Source organism: Babylonia areolata, chromosome 23 (genome assembly GCF_041734735.1).
Source record: "Babylonia areolata isolate BAREFJ2019XMU chromosome 23, ASM4173473v1, whole genome shotgun sequence".
Classification (NCBI taxonomy): domain Eukaryota; kingdom Metazoa; phylum Mollusca; class Gastropoda; order Neogastropoda; family Buccinidae; genus Babylonia; species Babylonia areolata.
The window spans coordinates 16,850,759-16,873,098 of NC_134898.1; the positions used below are offsets into that span (position 1 = coordinate 16,850,759).

Sequence of the window (22,340 nt, forward strand, 5' to 3'; positions counted from 1 at the left end):
TGTAATGACATATATAATGTAGTATTTTGTAGTGTAGACCCTGTTTCAAGGCGGGGACTGGATGAAAAAAAAAGCGCTCCTGTGCTTATCTATTATCCTCGATAATAAAGAATTTGTCTTGTCTTGTCTTGTCTTGTCTCTCTCGGAATATCTTTTTCGTCATCTTGCTTCTTAACGGCATCAGAATACATTCCATATCCAGTCAAAAAAGATAGTCCACGAGACGAAATAAACACGAATCATGGCACAAACATTGCAAAGGCTTACAATTATATCAGATCATTTTTCAGGGGAATTGCTGTAATTATTAGGGTTGCTATGGGTAACTGCGAACGATCCAGTCCAAGCGACCAACTCAACGTGTGTACTGTCGTGCGTAGTCAAACGCAGTTCTTTAGTTTTTGAAGGCATTCTCCGACGGGCGCAATAGCCGAGGGGTTAAATCGTTGGACTGTCAATCTGAGGGTCCCGGGTTCAAATCACTGTGACGGCGCCTGGTGGGTAAAGGGTGGAGATTTTTACGATCTCCCAGGTCAACATATGTGCAGACCTGCTAGTGCCTGAACCCCCTTCGTGTGTATATGCAAGCAGAAGATCAAATACGCACGTTAAAGACCCTGTAATCCATGTCAGCGTTCGGTGGGTTATGGAAACAAGAACATACCCAGCATGCACACCCCCGAAAACGGAGTATGGCTGCCTACATGGCGGGGTAAAAACGGTCATACACGTAAAAGCCCATTCGTGTGCATACGAGTGAACGCAGAAGAAGAAGAAGTGTACCTCTCCACTTCGAAGCGTTCTTAACGGTTGCATTTCACAATTTAACGTCTGCTTAGACCTTTTCCTAATACCTCATTGAATATCCATTTCAAAGAACCAATCATCAGGTATTTCTGGCTATTTCCGCACTATTTCTTCTCTTCGTGCACCACTGCCGACCAAGGTAGCAAACATTCTCTCAAACTCCTAGATTCAAGGGAAGCAAGTTGCAGGACTTGAACTTCGACACAGTTTGAAATAGTTTCATTTGATTGGATATGTTGAATGCGCATTACCAGTGCTGGGAGAATTTAAGAAAGCATACTGGTGACAGTTCAGAAGGTCAGTTTTGACAGGAATCTGCAAAATATCGTCGTTTGCAATTAGACCGTAGGATATTTTGACGCGAGTCTATTTGCGAACTTTCTTTCTTTCTTTCTTTTGCGTTCGACAGCTACGCAGTCAGGGTCGAAGTCCGAGGGATGCCACAAACTCGGACGTCCGGTGAAGATCGGCTACCGTCCCCCAGAGCTTGGTGTTGAGGTCAGCACCCCCAGGCCAGGACTGCTGCCGCATCTTCTCATACAGGGGGCAGTCTTGGAGAATATGGGATGGGGTCTGGTCAGCCTGGCCGCAATCACATAGGGATGTGGCTGCCACTCCAATCCTCTTCAGGTGTGCTCGGAGGCTGCAGTGTCCTGTGCGAAGGCGGTAGATGGTAGTCTGGTGTCTCCTCTCCAGTGTCCTGATGGGATCCTGGTGTGCCTGGTAGCCTCCGTTCAGGGTGACCCAGCCTCTTCGGAATCTGCTGCGGAGGAGAGTTTTTGCTTCCTCATACGTGGCAGGAATGGTTGGCTGTGTAGACGGGCGCAATAGCCGAGTGGTTAAAGCGTTGGACTGTCAATCTGAGGGTCCCGGGTTCGAATCACGGTGACGGCGCCTGGTGGGTAAAGGGTGGAGATTGGTCAACATATGTCCAGACCTGCTAGTGCCTGAACCCCCTTCGTGTGTATACGCAAGCAGAAGATCAAACACGCACGTTAAAGATCCTGTAATCCATGTCAGCGTTCGGTGGGTTATGGAAACAAGAACATACCCAGCATGCACACCCCCGAAAACGGAGTATGGCTGCCTACATGGCGGGGTAAAAACGGTCATGCACGTAAAAGCCCACTCGTGTACATGCGAGTGAACGTGGGAGTTGCAGCCCACGAACGCAGAAGAAGAAGAAGAAGTTGGCTGTGTGAGCTGGCTTCCTTCCTTAGCAAGGTGGTCTGCACGCTCGTTGCCTGGGAGGCCTACATGTGTGTTTGTGTGCGGTGTGGGGTGTGTTTTAAATGTCTGTTTGTGTGTTTGTCTGCATGTGTAACAAAACCAACAATACAACAGTCTGGTGCGATGTTCCAATAATTTGTTAATCGTATGTGTAATGAGCTAAAGACCTGCTTCTGTTTAAATTGTCTACATGTACCCAAAGCCATCGTTCGCAATTAGACTAGCCCGTTCGCATTTACCCTCAGGCACCCCTGCTATTCCAAACGTCGACAAAAAGTTGAAAAGAATGAGCAGACGAACTTTTCCTGGTGTAACTAGTCGGAGAATGCCTTCAAAAACTAAAGAACTGCGTTTGACGGTCGCACGACATGTAATCTTTACAGTACACACGTTGAGTTGGTCGCTTGGACTGGATCGTTCGCAGTTACCCATAGCAACCCTAATAATTACAGCAATTCCCCTGAAAAATGATCTGATATAATTGTAAGCCTTTGCAATGTTTGTGCCATGATTCGTGTTTATTTCGTCTCGTGGACTATCTTTTTTGACTGGATATGGAATGTATTCTGATGCTGTTAAGAAACAAGATGACGAAAAAGATATTCCGAGAGAGACAAGACAAGACAAGACAAATTCTTTATTATCGAGGATAGTAGATACACATATTTTTTATGTTAGGTACAGGTCACTGTTATTTTAAGATAGTTCATAAAATACGAGTAAAAAAAACAATTATGCATAGTTTGTGGTGTACAAAAAAAATTATCCAAACCCCCACCAAAGTACAAAAAACAAGAGAGGCAAGGCCTTCAAGACTCACTTGTGATAAATTACGTCCCCTAGCATTAATTACAGAGTAATTTCCCTTGTTTACTATCTGCACCAAAACGTTTGCAAAATAAATAAAAATTCCATGCTTAGCAAAAGAAGTTCCTGTTTGAACAAAAAATGATAATAATGACTCCTCTTGTTGTTGTGTCAGAGTAAGAAGTCAAAGTGCCAAGTTTAGAGAATACAAAAATATAAATATAACAGTAAATGCGGTTTGCATATAATTAGGCTTCTTTTTTTTTCTGCCCATCCCAGAGGTGCAATATTGTTTTAAACAAGATGACTGGAAAGAACTGAATTTTTCCTATTTTTATTCCAAATTTGGTGTCAACTGACAAAGTATTTGCAGAGAAAATGTCAATGTTAAAGTTTACCACGGACACACAGACACACACACAGACAACTGAACACCGGGTTAAAACACAGACTCACTTTGTTTACACAAGTGAGTCAAAAATGGGTTGGAGGAAAGAGGTATAACTAATGCTTTAAAAAAATATATTGTCATTGATTTGTGATTTTTCTGTTTGATTATAGCAATGGACATTAAAAATGATTTTCCAACCAAAAAACTTATGACATCCCTGGCCAGTGAGGACACATGGTCTGACAAGACTAAGGCCAGGGATGTCCTTATGACGCTGCTCACGGTCGAGAGCGTCTCTCAGCTCGGCTGGGAGCAATAACGAATATCACCACGGAGCAGCTTAACTCACTCAGTACGGCCAGCCCTCTCTTCTCCTCTACACAGACCCCTCGGATGTCCAGTGGGTATCTGAATGACCCAACCTTTAGCTTCTGTCGTCAGAATTGTGGTATTCTCTGTCAACATTCACCTCTTCAGTATTAGAGCCTTCCGCTTGCAATATTTTGATGATGGTAACTGGGGTGAAACGCTGTGAACGTCGTCTCTTTCGCCGTTCGTATGGAGAGAGTTAACAACGCCAAAAGTGTGGAGGAGTAGGAAAATCTTTACCGCATTGATGTAAGTCTGTTTATTAAATATTTATTTTTTTAAAATTGTTTTGGGTTTTTTTGTTTGCATAAAAGATCTATGAAGCTATATGTTTGCAGGGTTTTTTATGGCTTGATTTGCATGAATTTTTAAAAAAATAACGTTTTTGCTTTTTTTTTTAAATATCTAAGTTACAACACACAAAACCATGAAAATTTATGGAGCGGCTGGCATTTACTTGTCCAAAGACCTGAAACCACACCTGCAGCAGTAAATATCGGGAGGGTGTTTTTTTTTAGCTATTTTTTTTCTTCTGCTTTTGCATTTATGAACTTTATACATTGTTTACAGGCATGTAGAAAAGTGTCAGAGACAGACAGACACACACACACACAGCGGTCACAAACGTTGTTTTTTTTAAAAAAAACATCTTCTGTAGTTTATTGCTTTGCTTTTTGACAACAGTTTGTTTTGCTCCAGCTCAAAGTTTCTCGGAAGGAAAATAATTCACCACAATCATCTACATTTTTTGACTTTCATGCCTTCTGTAATGCTGAAATAATAGCAGGCGGAAGGGGGGGTTGAAACACTTTATATGCATCATTGGAGAAGTTGTCTAAATAATAAATTTGTTGTTGTTTGTTTTTAGAATCCATGGGGACACTCCTCAGATTTCGTGCTGAGGAGGGACCCCCTAAAATACACCAGGGATGAGCGGGTGCTGTAAAGGGTAAATGTTTTCTATTTCTACTTCAATTTCTTTCGTGCACTTCACCGATATATGGTTTTTAAAAGACCTTGTTTTTTAGGTTAGGAAGGGTCTCGAGGTTAAAAGAACAGGATCGGAACCTTGCTTTCTACATAAAGGTAAATTTGAAAATTATTCTCTGACTGTATAATAATGTATGCTATATTACATGTACAAATGATAAAATTTATGTTGTTTTTTTCTAGATGTACGTCCCACCAGGAACAAGTTTTACTAGACCAGCTTAAAAAAAAAACACAGCGTTTAAATAATTAACAAATAGTAAAGAGTGGTAACTCTCTCCATTCACATGGTACACAACTTCAAGTTAGTGCTGCTTATGCTACCGATCTAGCTAGTACACAGGTAAATAAAAGGCACATTGGAACAAACCCAGACACTTCCTCACTTTACCGACTTTGAGGATGTATTTCTATAGACCAAAGACAAAACTTTACAGACTTTGAGGATGTATTTCTACAGATCAAAGACAAAACAATAACAGACAAACTCCGTGCATGGCCCATTGATGCAGCATTTATCTTTTAGATTTTTTCTCCTTTTTTCACTGAACATGTTTTCTAGTCTTTGTTTATTGTTTGTTTTTGTCTGGGTTTTTTTTTTAGGTTTGCAACATAAAACCCTCAATAATTCCTGGACTGATTCACTTATATTCATGTTTTTTGGGTGGGTTTAAATATTTTTCTTGCCATGGTTGTTTGAAAGTGTTCCTTTTTTTCAAAACTGTGATAATAAATGTACTATCTGTACTAGAAATTACTTAGGAGATATTATACAGGCGTGTGTGTGTGTCTGTGTTTGTGCGTGTCTGTGTGCAGTACGTAACTTGCGATATATATTCGCATGAAAAGGTATTCACTGATGCAAATGGATAAACACATACAGACACAGACGCACGTAAATGCGAAATCTGTCACTCAAAGTCACATGGTCACATAATACTTACAACCCTCCCCCGCCCCCCTCCACCATTTTGTCTCTGATATCAGCAGTTTGGAAAGATGGCCCGAAGTACCAACACGCTCCATTAAAGCTGTCTTACAGCAGCGGCAATATAGTTACCGCAGACCAGCACAGGCTGCAGATATTGTTCAGCTACAACAGGGTGTTGGACTTTGCTCACCAACGCTGAGACTTCGTCAAACAATGACCTGTCAAACAATCAAACAAACCGCCCAACACCCAGTGATTAATATTGAGATTGTGGCTTAATTTTGGAGTGGCATTGTCACATGAGCGACAACAATAACAAGAATGACAACAACAACAATTCTACCACCACTACTGCTGCTGCTGCTACTACAACTACTACTATCTTCATAACGCCAAATCACAGCTCTATCTGTCATTCTGTTTGCTTTACTCTCTGCCACTATCTGTCATCTCTCTCTCTCACACACACACAAGTCAGACGCCCTCTCTGCAAAAACCCATTCCTTACGGCAATACACTGTCGTGATGTTGATTTACATACAGTCATGCTTTTTGTCAACAGCAAATTAACATGGTGTTCACACAATAAACACCCAACACTTTACCAACAGTGTGAATTCCAGATAGCAAATTAACATGGTGTTCACACAATAAACACCCAACACTTTACCAACAGTGTGAATTCCGGCCAGTGGCCGTCACCACCCACCACTGTCGGCGGCTGGAGGCAAACAGCCAATTTCCATAATCTGCCCAGATAACACACGCTCAGACACACACGCGCACGCGCACGTGCACACCCCCCCAAATACATCCAGTCAAAACAGGAAACAATTTTTTCCCTACGGCAGTGTACGGCCGTGGTGATTATATAATATTATACACACTCACGCTAACTGAAAATGGCAAAATTAACAAAACTTTCACACAATAAACACCGACACTTTACCAACATTGTGAATTCTGGCCAACGGCCGTCACTACCCAACTGCCGACACCGAGTGAGGGGGGCAAACAGCCTATTTCCATAACCTGCCCACATAACACACAATCACACATACACAAAACACAAAAAAAACCCCAACTTTAAAGAGCTGTGATTTGGTGTTATGAAGATAGTAGTAGTAGTAGCAGCAGCAGCAGTAGTGGTGGTAGAAGAATTGTTGTTGGTGTCATTCTTGTTATTGTTATTATTGTTGTTCACGTAACAATGCCACTCCGAAATTCCGCCACAATCTCAATATTAATCGCTGGGTGTTGGGAGGTTTGTTTGATTGTTTGACAGGTTATTGTTTGACGAAGTCTCAGCGTTGGTGAGCAAAGTCCAACACCCTGTTGTAGCTGAACAATATCTGCAGCCTGTGCTGGTCTGTGGTAACTATATTACCGCTGCTGTAAGACAGCTTTATTGGAGCGTGCTGGTACTTCGGGCCATCTTTCCAATCTGCTGATAGCAGCCTTGGACTTTGCCGTCTCTGCAAGTGTCCCGGTGCTGTGTGTGTTCTCTCTGTTGATCTCCCCATGGACTGTCTACACTAAACAGCTGGCTTGGGAGCTGAGGTGTGTGTCGTGTGTTAGATAGGACGACAGTGCTGCAAAGCATATGTGTCAGCTGTTATGTCCTTGATGCCTGAAGCGGGTGGGGAGCGTGTGGACCGTAGGTCCAAGCCATGCTTGGGATGGTGGGTGCCACACCTCAGAGAGGGCTTATCTTATTTATCTATTTTTTGTTGTGAAGATATGAAAAGGCCCCCTGTGTTGTCAGAAGCCAGGTATAGTGGGAAGGGACATAACCCCAAGCCAATGCCGCTTTAGCTTTGTGCTTCCAATCAGCTTGCGTGTGTGAAAGGTTACAGTCCTTGTTTGGTAATCATAAGACTGACGTGACAGTGCGTCCTTTTCATGTGTTGTAGATTTTTTTTGATTTTTTTTGTTACTTATTTTACTGGACTAAAGAGGAAAGGCTCCAATCTATAGTCTCTCTGGATGTGGTGAATTCTCGTTCGGCCGTTTGCATTTGGCCTTTTCAACGCCTCCTAGTTAGAAAGTCCTGTCTTCATGTATTGAGAGAGAGAGAGAGAGAGGAGAGAGAGAGAGAGAAGAGAGTTATTTCTGAAAATAACAAATAAAAACTGGAATCTTTTAACTTCCAGCCCCCATACCGTTCATGACATAGCAAATAGTTAACAGAAGCAAATACCTGATGATAATAGAACATTTTATTTTGTAAAAGGGCCCACACCCAGTGTGCACTACTTCAAGACGTGCAAGCAAATACTCACACAAACAAGCACTCACATATGAATTCATGCACGCGTGCTCACACTCACACTCACACAGATCAACACAGCAAAAAGTAAAAGACGATCAGCAGCACAGCTAAAAAGTACAAAAACAAGAACACAGCTGTTGCCCACTGGTTATACGGTGATATGGGCTGGGCATCAACAGCTGGTTTCTTCGCAGCCACTTCGTCAAAAAGTGGCTTTAACTTTCGGCGTGGTCCTCCTCCTCTGATCATCCTTGGTGGCTTTTGCTCTGCCACTGGAATGACTCGCTGTTGAACAGAACAATCAGCGCATAGAAAAACCAGTTGTAAATTAGCAATGTTTTCATCTGATAAAAACGTTTCTCCATGGAAACGAAAAAACATTGATAACAAAATAATACTAATTCCAATACTGCTACTGGTGACTACTACAGCTCTAACAGTAATAATTATAACATTAACAACAACAAAATTATACAAATTTTATCGAAGACCAATGCTCTACTACTACTACTACTACTGCCTCAGTGGCTTCCTATCTCTTCCTTCATCACCGACACATGCAGTTCAAGAGTCCGTCCTGTGATGATAATCCTCCTTGCTGTACACCCAGCCTCGTTTCTCTCTCGTTAGACGTCACTGTCTTTCACATCTCACTGTTTCTCTGATGTCAGTCTGTTTACCATTCTGCCTACCTCTCTCTCAACATTACCCGTTAGAGCTGCACGCTTGCGTTACTGCAGTTCAGTCTTGGACGAATCAAAATAACCCTAACGAAAATGTACGGATTAAATCTACAGGTGTGTGTCTGTGTGTGTGTGTGTGTGTGTGTGTGTGTGTGTGTGTGTGTGAAGAGCTTTGTAAGCGTATTTCATTATACCATATCGTAAATGTACCATATTAAATTGTGGCCTATAGGTGTGTGTGTGTGTGTGTGTGTGTGTGTGTGTGTGTGTGTGTGTGTGTATGAAGCACTTTGTAAGCGTATTTCCTTATACCATATCGTAAATGTACGGATTAAATTGTGGCCTATAGGTGTGTGTGTGTGTGTGTGTGTGTGTGTGTGTGTGTGCGCGTGTGTGCGTGTGTGTGTGAAGCACTTTGTAAGCATATTTCATTATACCCTATCGTAAATGTACCATATTAAATTGTGGCCTATAGGTGTGTGTGTGTGTGTGTGTGTATGAAGCACTTTGTAAGCATATTTCATTATACCCTAACGTAAATGTACGGATTAAATCGTGGCCTATAGGTGTGTGTGTGTGTGTGTGTGTGTGTGTGTGTGTGTGTGTGTGTGTGTGTGTGTGTGAAGAGCTTTGTAAGCATATTTCATTATACCTTAACGTAAATGTACGGATTAAATCGTGGCCTATAGGTGTGTGTGTGTGTGTGTGTGTGTGTGTGTGTGTGTGTGTGTGTGTGTGTGTGTGTGTGTGTGAAGGGCTTTGTAAGCGTATTTCATTATACACTTACAAGCCTGCTTGTGGTGGAACATGGCTCGCTATATACTGACTCAGTAAGATGATAGTATATGCTTGTTTGACAATGTAGATATATAGCGCAAAGAGGTTTACATTTTTCTCAAACTGTGACACGTGTAACATGTTGCATAAATATCTTTTTTCCTCAACATGCCACAAATACCTATAAATACAGGATGATAAATTAAAAAAAAAAAAAAAGTCTATTAGATTTACGGAAACATCGGAGATTTCGGAAATGCTGTTAACAGCACTGAATCAACACGATGAAACAAAGACATAAAAAATAAGATGTACACACCCCCATAATAATTAGCAATTATAAATATTTTTTAAAAATGAAGAAATTTCGAAGAAATTTCCACTGCAGCGTCACATTTGGTCGGTTAATTTGAGTTGAGAACGATTGTCAAACAACACTCACCGTGGTCTCTGAAGGCATGAGTAGTGGGTGCAAAAACTGTGCTTCCATTGGTGGTGGTGGTGGTGGTGGTGTCTGTTCCGTTTCTGGTGGTGGGATCTGCTGGACTGCTGTCGCTGGGGGAAACTGTGAAACTGTGGGGAGAAAGAAAAAGACACGGACGTGAACGACATGTACACAGAATGACATCTAATCCTGTTTGACAATTCGTTTTGACAGGTTTGTGTTTATATATATATATATATATATATATATATATAATATGCACACACACACACACACACACACACACAAACATATATATATATATATATATATGGCCCAACACTCAGCTTACATCACATATTGATATGAGTTTACAGTTGGGCTAATAGCAAAGTGGGAGCTGCATTATCAGTGTTTTCTCCAGTGCATTGGGAAATCATTTACAGCTTAGTCTTTTGTGAAGGACTATGCCTCTCAGACTGGGAGGCAAAACTGCGCGTGCTCTTAGCGCTGCAGCCTTGGGAGCTAGTTGGCCTTTGGGAACCATCCCAATGCCGACTGTCCTAAAAACCCACATGGCCGAGAGAGTGGGGATGTAACTGGGGCAAGACACTCTCCACTATAATCAAATTCTAGCCCAGATAGTCAGGACAGCAGTTGCCTTCTCTGCTGCCCTGATGGTCATAGTCGGACACGACTATCATACATATCTATATATATGGTGACCCCCATATATGTGAAGGTCAGTAGAAAACACATCCAAACACAATGTGTTCACATAAACAGATGGCTACTTTAATCATTGATGGTATGGAGGAACACGTATCACAGCACTTCAGTACAAAGCATGTAAGTGAGCTCAGGCACTGGGGCCCCGATGTAGTATTTGAAATGTCCCGAGTTCAAATCACGACACCCAACATGGGTCCATATTTCACATGCTGTTGTTCTGTTGGTGTCCGTGTAGAGATGAATCCCAAGTCCCAGTCTGGAGGGAGGGGGGAGGGGAGGGTGCAGGGGGATTGGGGGTGGGGGGGTTACCCCTTCGGATATATCATCTAAGGTGGCTGTCGCAATCAAACTGCACATTAATGTTACAATAAAATACGCCTACTTTGTCGATCCAGATGGAAACCATCATAAATGCATGCATGCACCAAACCTGACACATCTCGTATTTGTCGGTGTCTCAAATGTAAACTCATGCACCAGGTACTGCAGTCATTGATTAACAAACCGATGTTTGCGATGTAAGGGAGAAACACGAAGAAATTAGTTTTGCAATTTAGAAAATAATATGGCAGACGTTCACATTCCTATCATGTAGCTAAAGACTACAGTAAGTGAAAAGCTCAAATAACATCTCTACAGTTAGAATAGAATAGAATAGAATATGTCTATTACCAAGTGTACCGGGGTCACAAGGAACATTGGGGGGGATAGTACACAACAAGGAACAGTTAACTGCAGATGTGAAACCTTTGACGTTCAGCCTGGGAATCCAAGGTCTGAATGCTGGTAATGAGCTGATATTTTTTTTTACACGTTAGCAAACACGCAGATTTTCCAAGTGACTTAAAATTATTTGCGTGTGTTGAGACAGCTATATCTGGTACATACATTCAAGATCTGTACAGCCTTGTCAGCGTCAACAGTGCTGGTTAAAAAGTTAAGAATAAATTCAGCATGCACAATCCCGAAAACGGAGTAGCTGGCAGAGGGAAGAAAATGTTCATACTCGTAAAATCTGGTCCGTAAAGGTGCGAGTAAATATGGGAATCAGTCCACGAAGAGAGGATAATATAATAGGCAGCTAGCGAACCTCACTCGCTTGCTCTGATAACTGGACGCCGAAACTTAGAAACTGCTACCAGTGTCACCACTCACCTTCTTCCATTGTTCTCTCTGTCAAAGGAAACAAAAACAAAAACAGACTGGGCTGTAGGCAGCGAAGGAAGACCTTCAGAAGTCGTGGACACACGTTCAGTTAGTCGAAGCGGTAGCCGGCGGTAGTACACCTGACAGAGAGGGGTTCGGATATATATAGTCTCAGCTGATACGAGATGACGTCAGTCCAAGCAGGAAAGGCTGGGGGTCACAATGACCCACTCACTGATAGGCTGCTGGTGATGGACTGGGACTGTGCCACCTGTCAATCACTCCCTGAAGTCACGCGCTTCATCAGTGGACACGTGTTTGAATGGCAACGAGGGGATGGGGAATTGGGGGTCTGTAAGGTGAGGGAGAGGGTGTTCGGCATGGGAGTGGGTGTACTCTCTCTCTCTCTCTCTCTCTCTCTCTCTCTCCTTCTTTTTTTGATTATCCAAGGTGAGATTGTGTTGTTGTAGGCGTTCGAAAATTATTGGGTTTTGTGTGTGGTTTGTTTGTTTTGTGTGGGTTTTTTTTCCGGATGGGATGGTCATTCTTCAACTGAATGTTGCTTCTTGCATGAAACTTGAAAATGAAGTAAGCACTGGTTAGAAAAACTAGGATAAAGAAGTTTAAAAACGTGTTATAAAAGATTCTATCTTCCTTTCAAAACAAGACTATATTTATGTAATACTACATGTTTAGACGACAACTGCATGATCGATACTGATAAACACACACACACACACTCACACACACACACACACACACACACACACACACACACACACACACACACACACACTGAGAGACACACAAGTATTCAGTGATATCACAGGTTCACTTTTTACATCTGCACATTGAACATGACAAGAGATAACATACAGATGGAGGAGAGAGACGGAAAGACAGAGAGAGGTGGACAGAGAGACAAATATATGCTGTACAGATGGACGCACAGGCAGTTGAAGCGGACAGCCATGTAGACAATTACAAAGGTATCACACACACACACACACACACACACACACACACACACACAGGGTGGGGATAACCAGTTTTATGTCTTTGCTTAACAGGCTCTCTCTACACTGAAAGGTGGGATGGGTGGAAGGGGGGGGGGGGGGCGAAGGGGGGAAGGAGAGTGATGGAGAATGCTTTGCAGCACTGTCGTCCTATCTCAGTTTCAGTTTCACTTTCTCAAGGAGGCGTCACTGCGTTCGGACAAATCCATACACGCTACACCACATCTGTTGAGCAGATGCCTGACCAGCAGCATAACCCAACGCGCTTAGTCAGGCCTTGAGTGCATGCTTACATATTTGTGTACCTATGAAAGTGGATTTCATTTTATGTAATTTCGCCAGAGGACAACACTCTCGTTGCCATGGGTTCTTTTTCAGTGCGCCAAGTGCGTGCTGCACACGGGACCTCGGTTTATCGTCTTATCCGAAAGACTAGATGCTCAGTTTGATTTTCCAGTCAAACTTAGGAGAAAGGGCGAGAGCGGGATTCGAACCCACACCCTCACGGACTCTCTGTATTGGCAGCTGAGCGTCTTAACCATTCTGCCACCTTCCTCCTATCTAACACACGACACATGCTTTGCAGCACTGTCGTCCTATCTAACACACGACACATGCTTTGCAGCACTGTCGTCCTAACACACGACACACGCCTCAGCTCCCAAGCCAGCTGTTTAGTGTAGACAGTCCATGGGGAGATCAACAGAGAGAACACACACAGCACCGGGACACTTGCAGAGACGGCAAAGTCCAAGGCTGCTATCAGCAGATTGGAAAGATGGCCCAAAGTGCCAACACGCTCCAATAAAGCTGTCTTACAGCAGCGGTAATATAGTTACCGCAGACCAGTGCAGGCTGCAGATATTGTTCAGCTACAACAGGGTGTTGGACTTTGCTCACCAACGCTGAGACTTCGTCAAACAATGACCTGTCAAACAATCAAACAAACCGCCCAACACCCAGCGATTAATATTGAGATTGTGGCGGAATTTCGGAGTGGCATTGTCACGTGAACAACAACAATAACAATAACAAGAATGACAACAACAACAATCCTTCTACCACTACTACTGCTGCTGCTACTACTACTATCTTCATAACACCAGTTCACAGCTCTTTGAAGAAAATAAATATCAACTGGTTAATCCCTTGCATGTTTGTATCATGTGGGAGTCAGAAATCTCTACAAATCTAATCCCTGCAAAGACAAGCAGAAGCAGATTTATCTGGAAGAGGGTTTGCTGGTATTGGAAATAAAAATGATTCGAAAGTTTTCTCACGTAACGGAGGTGTTTGCTGAGTATAAAGTTTTCTCACATAGGGGAGGTGTTTGTTTAAGAAAAAGTTTTCTCACATAAGGGAGGTGTTGATGAACAAGGTTTCTCACACGAGGGAGGTGTTTGTTGAGTACAACGTTTTCTCACATACAGGAGGTGTTTGTTGAGTACAACGTTTTCTCACATACAGGAGGTGTTTGTTGAGTACAAAGTTTTCTCACAGAGGGGAGGAGATTGTTTATAAAAAAAAAAAGTTTTCTAACATAAGGGAGGTGTTGATGAACACGTTTTCTCACATGAGGGAGATTTTCGTTGAGTACAACGTTTTTTCCATATAAGGTTTGCTGAGTACAAATTTTCTCACATAGGGGAGGTGGTGGTTTTTTGGGGTTTTTTTTTTAGTATAAAGTTTTCTCACATGGGGGAGGTGTTTGATGACAAAGTTTGCCCACACAGGGGTGGTGTTTGTTGATGATAAAGTTTGCCCACACAGGGGAGGTGTTTGTTGATGACAAAGTTTGCCCACACAGGGGATGTGTTTGTTGATGATAAAGTTTGCCCACACAGGGGAGGTGTTTGTTGATGATAAAGTTTGCCCACACAGGGGAGGTGTTTGTTGATGATAAAGTTTGCCCACACAGGGGAGGTGTTTGTTGATGACAAAGATTTCTCACATGGGATGTGGACTGTGCAGAGAGCTTGCAATGAGCGGGGGATATCCTCTGTTGTTTAGGATGGGGGTGCGGGTGTGGGGGTGATGGAGTGGAGGGGGTGATTGTCACGGTGCAAATATCACCTCCACCACCAATACTGCTGCCATCCTCCCATGTGTCTGTCTGTCTGTCTGCATCTCTGTCTCTGCCTCTGTCTCTTTCTGTCTCTCATTTTCTCTCTCATTCTCTCTGTGTGTCTATCTGTCTGTCTGCCTGCCTGTCTGCATCCCTATGTCTCTTTCTGTCTCTCATTTTCTCTCTCATTCGCTCTGTCTGTTTGTCTACCTGCCTGTCTGCATCCCTATGTCTCTTTCTGTCTCTCATTTTCTCTCTCATTCTCTCTGTCTGTCTGTCTACCTGCCTGTCTGCATCCCTATGTCTCTTTCTGTCTCTCATTTTATCTCTCATTCTCTGTCTCTGCCTCTCTCTTTCTCTCTTACTTACTCACTTGCTCGCTCACTTGCTCGCTCGTTATATCATAAAATCATTACATCTGTATGAATCTCCCTCCACCTCACCAATACATGCCTGTACCAAAGCACTATTTTAGTCCATTAGTATAACTATTTGATTAATTTGATTATAAGATTGTATAGACAATATCAGACTGACCATGGGCAAGAGCGGATAATCATGCATGTTTGACTTTTCCTTATTTGGGGCATTATTTCTTCTTCTTCTTCTTCTTCCACCCCTCCTCCTCCTCCAACTACTACTACTACTATCATTATTACTAGATGGAAACAGTAGCTGGTGATAAACACAGCTTCAGTGTCATTAACTGAAGATGTCCAGTTGAGGGGTCATGAGTTTGAATCCTGTAAGCTTGGAGACATTTTGGAACTGTGTCTGTGCCTGGTAAAAGCTGCTGAGGTTGAGGTGGGGAGGGGGGGGTCCCATTTTTTTTTTGTAAGCAGTTTGATGTTGTCGCTGCTGCTGCAGTTGGTGACTTGTTTTGTTTCTTTCATTTTTGGTTAGAAATATACATAAATGTATTTCAACATATGATTTGTCTAAAACCTTGTAACATGAAAAGAAGTCAACTTGAAAAAAGAAAAGAACGAAATACAGCCACCAGGGCACAAAACAGGTCCACAGGCTTCCTCAGTGAGGTTCCCCGGGTAGAGACAGCACGCTGACACCATGCGTGCTTGGTGGGATATTGGCGCAGGGTGACAAACAGGGGGCTCTAAGAAAGCCCCATGTATGAACCTGGCTTTGACTCAGTACGGCCAGTCCTCTCTTCTCCACTACAAAGACCCCTTGGATGTCCAGTGGGTGTCTAAATGACCCAACCTTTAGCTTCCGTCGTCAGAATTGTGGTATTCTTTGTCAACATTCACCTCTTCAGTATAAGAGCCTTCCGCTTGCAATATTTTGATGATGGCAATTGGGCTGAAACGTTGTTAACGTCGTCTCTTTCGCCGTTCGTATGGAGAGAGTTAAACTCTCCCACAGTGATTTCTCCACAGCTTATCACCCACAAAGTCTTGGAACAATGGAGAACGTTGACGAGCAACTGTCGAGTATGGCTTTATCTGCTCCTGGACGCTGATTTTCTCGTAGTTTTCTCACCTTAACTATTTGTATTTGTATTTCTTTTTATCACAACAGATTTCTCTGTGTGAAATTTGGGCTGCTCTCCCCGGGGAGAGCGCGTCGCTACACTACAGCGCCACCCATTTTTTTGTATTTTTTCTGCGTGCAGTTTGATTTGTTTTTCCTATCCAAGTGGATTTTTCTACAGAATTTTGCCAGGAACAACCCTTTTGTTGCCGTGGGTTCTTTTACGTGTGCTAAGTGCATGCTGCACATGGGACCTCGTTTTATCGTCTCATCCGATTGACTAGCATCCAGACCACCACTCAAGGTCTAGTGGAGGGGGAGAAAATATCAGCGGCCAAGCCGTGATTCGAACCAACGCACTCAGATTCTCTCGCTTCCTAGGCGGACGCGCTACCTCTAGGCCATCACTCCACAAAAAAAGGGAAGGAAGGAGGGGAAAAAAAGAGCAGAAAAGAAGGAAAAGAGGGGGGGAAGAGAGTAAAGACAAGTGGATGCTGAGCACCAGTCAGCCTGTGAGCCGTCACACAGGGTCCTCACTGACTGACGAAGGCAGTGTGCTGGAAGGCTGTCTGTCTAGAGCAAGACAGTCAGCCGTAGTGGTACAGTCCGAAGTGACCATGTTACCTACCTCCCACCCCGCTGTGACTGTGGCAGAGGTCCGGAGACAGGCCTTTCACGGTACTACACACCAGCTGAAAGGCATCCAGGCCTGCCTGATTGTTCTGTTCTGCCCACAGCGTGAACGAGATCAGGGAGTTCTTCACGTCGTCAGGCACAGACGTCTTAGCTGCAGGCTTTCACACCTCCACTTGCCCACAGCGTGATTCAGGTCATGGGGCTCCTCACAGTCGTCAATCACAGACGTCTCAGCTACAAGGTTTTTCACCTTAATTACGTCCTGCCCAGTGTGAAAAGTTCAATACATGGTTTTCAGTGCAGGTTCTAGACACAACTGTCGTGGGGCTTTACAACCAAGGATCATGTTGTGAATGGTGTCAAAGCACACAGACCTGGGTGTAGAGGTTGTATGGTTCAAATCCTGCAGTGTTTTCGGCAGGCCGGACAGCATGGTCCTTACAATCAAGAAGTGATTGTGAAGAGCGTTGAAAGCAGGCAGACTGGGGAGGGATGTAGGTGTTGAGGGTTCGAACAGCTCAGTGGCGAAAACCCAGTGACAGCATTTTGTGTGGTTTGTGTCTATCTATGTATATATCTATGCATCTACGTCTCTCTCTCTCTCTCTCTCTCTCTCTCTCTCTATATATATATATATATATATATATATATATATATAGAGAGAGAGAGAGAGAGAGAGAGAGAGAGAGAGAGAGAGAGACATCGAGATCATAATCTGCCACTGTATTTATACAAAGCATTGAAGTTAACAGTTAAGTTGACATTGGTGGTGTGACGTAGCTAGTGGAACATATGTGGATGGACATTGGTGGTGTGACATAGCTAGTGGAACATAGGTGGATGGACATTGGTGGTGTGACATAGCTAGTGGAACATAGGTGGATGGACATTGGTGGTGTGACATAGCTAGTGGAACATATGTGGTTGGACATTGGTGGTGTGACATAGCTAGTGGAACATATGTGGATGGACATTGGTGGTGTGACATAGCTAGTGGAACATAGTTGGATGTATGTGGTAGGGATATTATAGAGATAGATAATTATGTTTATGAGTACGAGTTTATGAGTAAGGGAGCTAATTAATACACCAGGTTAAATATCATCCAAGGGTTAGTTGCTTCCCTTGTTTATTCTCATTCGGTTTCTCCCACAATTCTTATTTGGATTTAGGCATATTCTGATACGGTTAGGTTTGAATGAAAAACAGTTCACTAGATGCAGGCCACAGGACAGTTTAGTGCGCGTTGTCTGGGGAGCAGAAGGGGTCTTGGCCGGTGTGACTTGCTTCCATGCTGGAGGGTAGTGAAGTTACTTACTACCCGTACCCGGATGGTCAGACTGGCGGTCAGTGTGGTGTACACATGTGCCTCTGCTACACTCGTGGGGTATGTGTCATCTCTGTTATGACTTGAGATATTTTGTTTGTTTATTTTGTTGGATAACTGTAACCTAACTTAGTTATCAGTAACTGAGTGATTTATGGTATGCTTATATTACAGTTGTTATTGGAAACATAACTGCTGGGTTTTGAAGGAAAAATTGTGAATTAACTATGCTCAGCAAGTATGGTTGGACTTATACAATTATAAATTAGGTTTCTGGTATGGCGGAAATCTTAGTTGGTATGTGGTAAACTGGTTGACAAGCCTTGCCTATTTTTGAGTGATTATATAATACTGAACTGTGTTCGTGCAGTATGGTTAGGGTATGGATGGTGATGATTATTATTATTGCTACTACTACTGTCAATAATGGGTTTTTTTTTTTAGGTTTGCCTAAGAGTTTAAGTTGAAATGAAAAATGTAATTCTTCACTAAGATAATAGTGGAGTGTGTGTATTACTATTAAGTGAGGATAGACTAAATTATTATTGTGACAATTATTATTCTACATTCACTCATTATTTTAGGTTAGTAAAGTTATAGGTAATTTGATTGGTAACTGCAACTATTAATCTTAGCCAAGAGATATGTTGGCTGACGTGTGATTGGAGAGAAAGAGTAAAGAGTGATAGTATGGATTTTAATATAAGAATTTATAAAGAGCAGTTATAGTGCAGCAGCTGTAACACACGGGGTTGGGTTTTGTGTGTGTGTGTTGCAGGGATATGTCTTCGTTTGTTTTGTTCCCTTTTCTTGTGGATGGTTCATGGGAATAAAGGTGTCCGTCTTGAACCGAACCCCGACTCTGGTGTGGTGTGGTGAACGAGACGCATACACGCACCCTGTTACAATTGGCGCCCAATAAGGGACACGAAGGACAACACCTGCCGCCCTGCGGAACCTTCCACCCTGTGACGCCACCACCCCAGCCCAGGTCACCATCCAGGCAGCGTACTGCCCCAGAGCCAGCCCTACACGGTAGTCTGCCGTGTGTTCAGCTGGGTCTGCCTTGGTCTGGGCGGGCCGCGCCTGCTCACAACTACCAGTCAGCCCGCCACCCCTACGCTTCGCAGTGGACGTCACAGCTCCAGCAGCCATCATCCACTGTGATCAACTCTTCCATCAAGGGAAGTGACTTTATTTTAAAATGCAAACATGGACTGATTTATTGATTGCTGAATCCAGAGGGTAAATGCCCAGAGACTTTCTGCGTCACATTAACTGTGCCCACATATAAATGGAACTGAACAGGGCTAGGACATCTGGAAACGATCAGTAGTGAACTGACATTTTAATACCATAATCATACAGTGGAAAGGCAGGAGAAGAAATCTACATTATTTCTTTTATGATTGATTGGAAAGCCAGTACTTTCAATATTGATGCTGCCTGATGTGTTATGACACTCTTCACGTTGACGGGAGCTGTCTAGGTGAACAGGATGTTTTCATGGTATTGGTTGTGTGATGAACTTGATACTCCAAGACATCTATATGATCTACTAAATGCTGACTGATGGTGATATGTTGCCAGTAATTTTTTTTACATACTGGAAACTATTGTAACTTTTTTTTTCTGACTTTGCAACAAGGTTGAAGCAAAGTGCAGTGATACTCACTTAACACGTTGACATTCTTTTTTGTGGTATAGTGAAAAGCAGTTGAAAACTATTATACTATAGTGTGACAACTTGTATCCATAGACTCCTAATTTATTGGGGTGTTAATTTTTTTACTTGCATACTTACAGTTAAAGTGCTCATGCCCACTGTGGATGCTGCTGTTGTTGACGCACTCCTCATACTGTCAGTGTCATACAAATTACTATTGATTTCACATTAGTTATAATTGGCTATCCATTACCTTGGGGCCAGGTTCATTAACACTCTCAAATCCAAGAACATGGATATCACGGAAGAAGAAAAGCGACTGATCGCCTCATTTAGGAGCTTGGGAGCAGCACCCAAGGCGGATACAAAAGAAGACCTGAAGGCCTGGATGTTGGCATACACTGCCTCACTCCAGGAAGATTCTACCCCAGAGGCCTCTTCGGCTAGTGAAGACTCTGCGCAGCAGAAGAAGGAACCACAAGTTGTTTGGCCTCAGAGGATGCCCCGCATCTGTTTTCAGTGGCGTGTCAGCAAAGGAAACAGATACAACTTATGACTTGTGGCGTTATGAGGTGGAATGTCTCAAGGCCGAGGACCACAAAGAGCATGTGGTGCTAGAGGCAGTCCGACGATCGCTTTGGGGGGAGGCTGCCAGAGTGGCAATGCGACTTGGAACCACTGCAAGCCTTTCAGAGCTCCTTTCCAAGTTTGAAAGTATCTGTGGTGTAGTCCAGGCCAAGGAGACCCTGATGGCATCTTTTTACTCAGCTCACCAGGATAAAACTGAAACAGTATCTGCATGGGGATGTAGAATAGAGGACCTGTGGACACGGGCAATGAAGACCAGCAAGTTTACAGAGGAGGAATCACGCGAAGCTCTACGAAAGTTCTGGGATGGACTGCGGCAAGATCTGAAAGACAGGTCTGGGCACAAGTATGACACAATCAAAGATTTTGATGACCTCAGACGCGTCCTCAGGGAGCTCGAACTGGACGCAAACCCCAAGAAGGCAGAGGCTAAGGTAGTCCAGTCAGTGGACGGAAAGGAACTCCAAGCTCTGAGAGCTGAGTTAAGGCAGCTGAAAGCGCAGCTGAGTTCAACCAAACATACCCAACCAGACCAACGTCAGCAGCCAAATCAGAGTATAAGGAACCAAAGCATATATGGACAGTCACGATCAACTGGTCAAGGGACTCCGCCACAACATGAAGTGAAGTGCTATCGCTGTGGCCAACTGGGACACATCAAAAAGGGGTGTAGAGTGCAGATGCTACCATCACATCCTTTAAATGGACAGGGGTTTGCCAGCAGGGGCAGCCAGCAGACCCTTCCAACCGCCAACGCCCAACCGAGTCAACGATGATTGGGGATAGCAATAAAGTGAGTGTGGAAATTGAAGGAAAGGCAACTGCAGCTCTACTGGATACTGGCTCAACAGTGTCCACGGTCAGTGAGCATTTCTACAAAACTCGCCTCTCTCATCTCCGCCTTCAGCCATTACAACACGTGCTCCATATAGAATGCGCAGATGGAGAGCTCCTTCCATACAGAGGCTACATTATCGCTCAGATTTCAGCAAGAGGTGCCGGAGTAGCGGAGGGTTGCACACAGGAATGTATTTTGCTTGTAGTACCTGACAGCCGATACAATAACACAGTACCTCTCCTGATAGGCACAAATGTCTTGGCACACTTTCTTCACCTGAGTCGTGAGCGTCATGGTTGTCGATTTCTACAGCTCGGGAAGCTGCACACACCATGGTACCTCTCATTCAGATGCATGGTCCTGCGTGACAAAGAACTCCAGAGGAACAACAATCGACTGGGGTTGGTATGCAGTGCTCAGAGAGAAGACATAGTAGTGAAGCCCAACAGCACGGTGATAGTGACTGGCATTGTCGACAAGCCGATGGACTATGAGCCGACATGTGCCATACTGCAGCCCATGAATGACAGTGACCTAGGAGAACTGGTAGACATCACGCCTACATTGGTGAACTACCAAGGAAAGAAAAATGGCTTCATTGATGTTCATGTGTCAAACACAACCACTCAGACTGTTGTCATCCCTCCACGCACTATTCTTGGTGAACTTCAGCCAGTAAAGCGGGCAGACAGTGAACTGTGCAGATGAGACGGACTCAGAGTCATTTATGGCTCATATTGAGATAGCCGATACTTTGTCTGAGGAACAAGCGCTCAAGCTAAGGAGACTGTTGGAGACACATCACCAGAACTTTGCCAAAGACACAACAGACATTGGGAGAACGTCACGTGTGGAACATGAGATAAAGCTCACCAATGACATCCCATTTAAGGAACGACACAGAAGAATCCCACCAGGCATGTACGACCAGGTAAAGGAACACCTCCAGCAGATGCTGGACAGTGGAATCAAACGTCATTCACACTCCCCATGGTCGTCAAACGTTGTCTGGGTGAAGAAGAAAGATGGGTCACTCCGATAATGTGTGGATTTCCGACAGCTCAATGCCAGGACAGTAAAAGACTCTTATGCCTTACCCCGAGTCGAGGAGCCCTTAGACGCACTTGCGGGTGTGAAGTACTTCACAGTCCTTG

General features: G+C 43.6%; 2 protein-coding genes across 2 annotated transcripts; one reads left to right on the plus strand and one right to left on the minus strand.

The window, feature by feature from the left end:
• Window positions 1-7,803: 7,803 nt before the first annotated feature.
• Window positions 7,804-11,691, minus strand: LOC143297858 (uncharacterized). Its single transcript, XM_076610382.1, has 3 exons — window positions 11,569-11,691; window positions 9,700-9,830; window positions 7,804-8,082 (listed from the first exon to the last, which is right to left on the minus strand). Exons 1-3 carry the CDS (start codon window positions 11,576-11,578, stop codon window positions 7,867-7,869), a joined length of 357 nt encoding a protein of 118 aa, XP_076466497.1. The 5' UTR covers window positions 11,579-11,691; the 3' UTR covers window positions 7,804-7,866.
• Window positions 11,692-19,911: 8,220 nt separating this feature from the next.
• LOC143298299 (uncharacterized) lies at window positions 19,912-21,128 on the plus strand. Its single transcript, XM_076611118.1, has 2 exons — window positions 19,912-19,955; window positions 20,143-21,128. Exons 1-2 carry the CDS (start codon window positions 19,912-19,914, stop codon window positions 21,122-21,124), a joined length of 1,026 nt encoding a protein of 341 aa, XP_076467233.1. The 3' UTR covers window positions 21,125-21,128.
• Window positions 21,129-22,340: the final 1,212 nt, after the last annotated feature.

Bases quoted from the DNA above. Each gene is read 5' to 3' on its own strand.
- LOC143298299 (XM_076611118.1), top strand. From the start codon at position 19,912: ATGCCCACTGTGGATGCTGCTGTTGTTGACGCACTCCTCATACT. The intron at 19,956-20,142 runs GTCAGTGTCATA...GAAGACCTGAAG, and splicing joins GTTGACGCACTCCTCATACT to GCCTGGATGTTGGCATACAC.
- LOC143297858 (XM_076610382.1), bottom strand. The intron at 8,083-9,699 runs GTGAGTGTTGTT...TCTGTTCAACAG, and splicing joins TCATGCCTTCAGAGACCACG to CGAGTCATTCCAGTGGCAGA.